Genomic DNA, 1,901 nt, shown 5'->3' on the forward strand with positions numbered 1-1,901 from the left:
CGTAAATGAAGTGCTTGGCTTGCTAAAACTGCTCCTGTTCAAGCTGTTGGTCTAGAGATTTTTGCAGATACAAGTGTTCAACTCTTTTGTAAAAAATACTTTAAGAGGGAAGCCACACTCTGAAACTGAACGGTCGTTTGGTTGATAACTTTTACATGCGGACCTAACCTAAGCAGAAAACATTACAGCACAGTTTGCTCGACATATCTGCAGAAGACCACGACGAGGAAGATAGAATTCTGCGTTCGTCTCTCGCTGGATGTGGGATGCGCAAGCCGAGGGGACCAGCAGACGACGGCGGGGGTCTAGGGGAAGTGGGGGGGGGCATGCAGTGCCGAAACACAACAGGTGCGTTAGCTGGCCGCCGCTGGCCGCTGCACCGGCAGGCTGCCCACGCCACTTTTCCTGACAGATATCGGGGTTCTACTGTATCGCCAAGTTGGGCGTAGCGACGAACACCCGGACGGCCATCTTTAAACCATTCACTCACATTTCACATGACGAAACCTGTCTCCGATAAGGCTCATCCTTGGGGATTATAAATACGCCACCAGGGTCCAACGGTCTCCGCAGTGCACGCCACGCCTCAACATGAGTATCACCGCGGTCCTCTTCGTCGTGCTGGCCGCGAGCGGAGCCACCCTGGCCTTACCTTGGCCCGGGAGTCGCGGTGAGTGAGCATTGGTAACGGAGTGGAGCAAGCTATTCGTGTTGATCAGCACGATGGCGCTCGTGCACGCATGTTGGACCTCAAAGTGATTGTGTTTCTCACACAGACGGCGGTGAGGGGCTCGGCGGCCTGCTGGGACTCGACGGCCTGCAGAGGCTCGACGACCACCCGGATGCCGACAGGCTCCTCCTTGGTCAGCCAGACGACGCGCAGTACCAGGACAGTGACGAGTACAGTGACGAGTACAGTGACGAGGACAGTGACGTCGTCGACGGTGACCGGGCCGACGCGCGGAACCAGGACACTGGTGTTGACAGCTTCGGCGGCCTTCAGGGCCTGGGTGGGCTTCAGCTCGAGGACATCGGCGGCCTCTCCAGCGTCGCCCAGGAGAAGAGCGCTCCCCTTCTAAAGGATGACAGTGACCTGGGCAGCGTGCCGAGGGATGACTCGAGAGGGCCACCACTCGCGTAATCCTGTGTACAGATGACGGTGTAATCCCTACGTAACCCTTACCTATTCCGTGTAATCCTTGACCAAATTTTAAAACATTTTCACTAAATTTTACCTTTTTGTCCAAATTTGATGGTTTTAGAGCTTGGAATTCAACAAAATTCACGTGTAATCACTCAAAATTTACGTGTAATCCCTGTAATCACGTAATCCTGTGTACATCCTCAATCGATGTGGTGGCCCCCTCGGGATGACCGGTGAAAGTGCAAGGTAGACAATTGCCGTAGAAACTGCAACAACCAGGGGAATAACGGGGCGTGCGTCGGCCCGGTGTGTGTCTGCTGGAGTTAGGGCAGCCGGCTACTACTTAAAGTCTAAGATCAGTGTATTTTTAAGCATTTGTTACACCTTGTAAATATTAGAATAAATTTGGAAACAGAAGGTTCACATTTATGAAAAATCTGTTAATCAGCGGGCAATCCAACGCGTGATTTCGATGTCGCACGGACAGTAAGAATAAGAGTTATGCTCTTCGGCTCACCCCTTCTCCTCCCCACTCGCGGAGAAGGACGACCAGAGGAGCATGTTGTTGATCGCGGCCGTCCATAGCCACTTCCACCCCGTGCCGAGTGCAATTCTTTTGCCACGTAATTACGGCGAGCTGCCGCAGGGGGCACACTGCTCAGAGAGAGAGAGAGAGAGAGAGAGAGAGAGAGAGAGAGAGAGAGAGAGAGAGAGAGAGCTGGTCACTACAGTACTGGTCAGAGAGCTCCCCACGAGG

General features: G+C 53.4%; 1 protein-coding gene across 1 annotated transcript; it reads left to right on the top strand.

Moving 5' to 3' along the window:
* Positions 1 to 501: 501 nt before the first annotated feature.
* Positions 502 to 1,567, top strand: LOC113205149 (uncharacterized). Its single transcript, XM_026420653.2, has 2 exons — positions 502 to 670; positions 777 to 1,567. The coding sequence occupies exons 1-2, from the start codon at positions 592 to 594 to the stop codon at positions 1,139 to 1,141; spliced, it is 444 nt and encodes a 147-aa protein (XP_026276438.1). The 5' UTR covers positions 502 to 591; the 3' UTR covers positions 1,142 to 1,567.
* Positions 1,568 to 1,901: the final 334 nt, after the last annotated feature.

Source organism: Frankliniella occidentalis, unplaced genomic scaffold (genome assembly GCF_000697945.3).
Source record: "Frankliniella occidentalis isolate FOCC.00 unplaced genomic scaffold, Focc_3.1 Scaffold4921, whole genome shotgun sequence".
Classification (NCBI taxonomy): domain Eukaryota; kingdom Metazoa; phylum Arthropoda; class Insecta; order Thysanoptera; family Thripidae; genus Frankliniella; species Frankliniella occidentalis.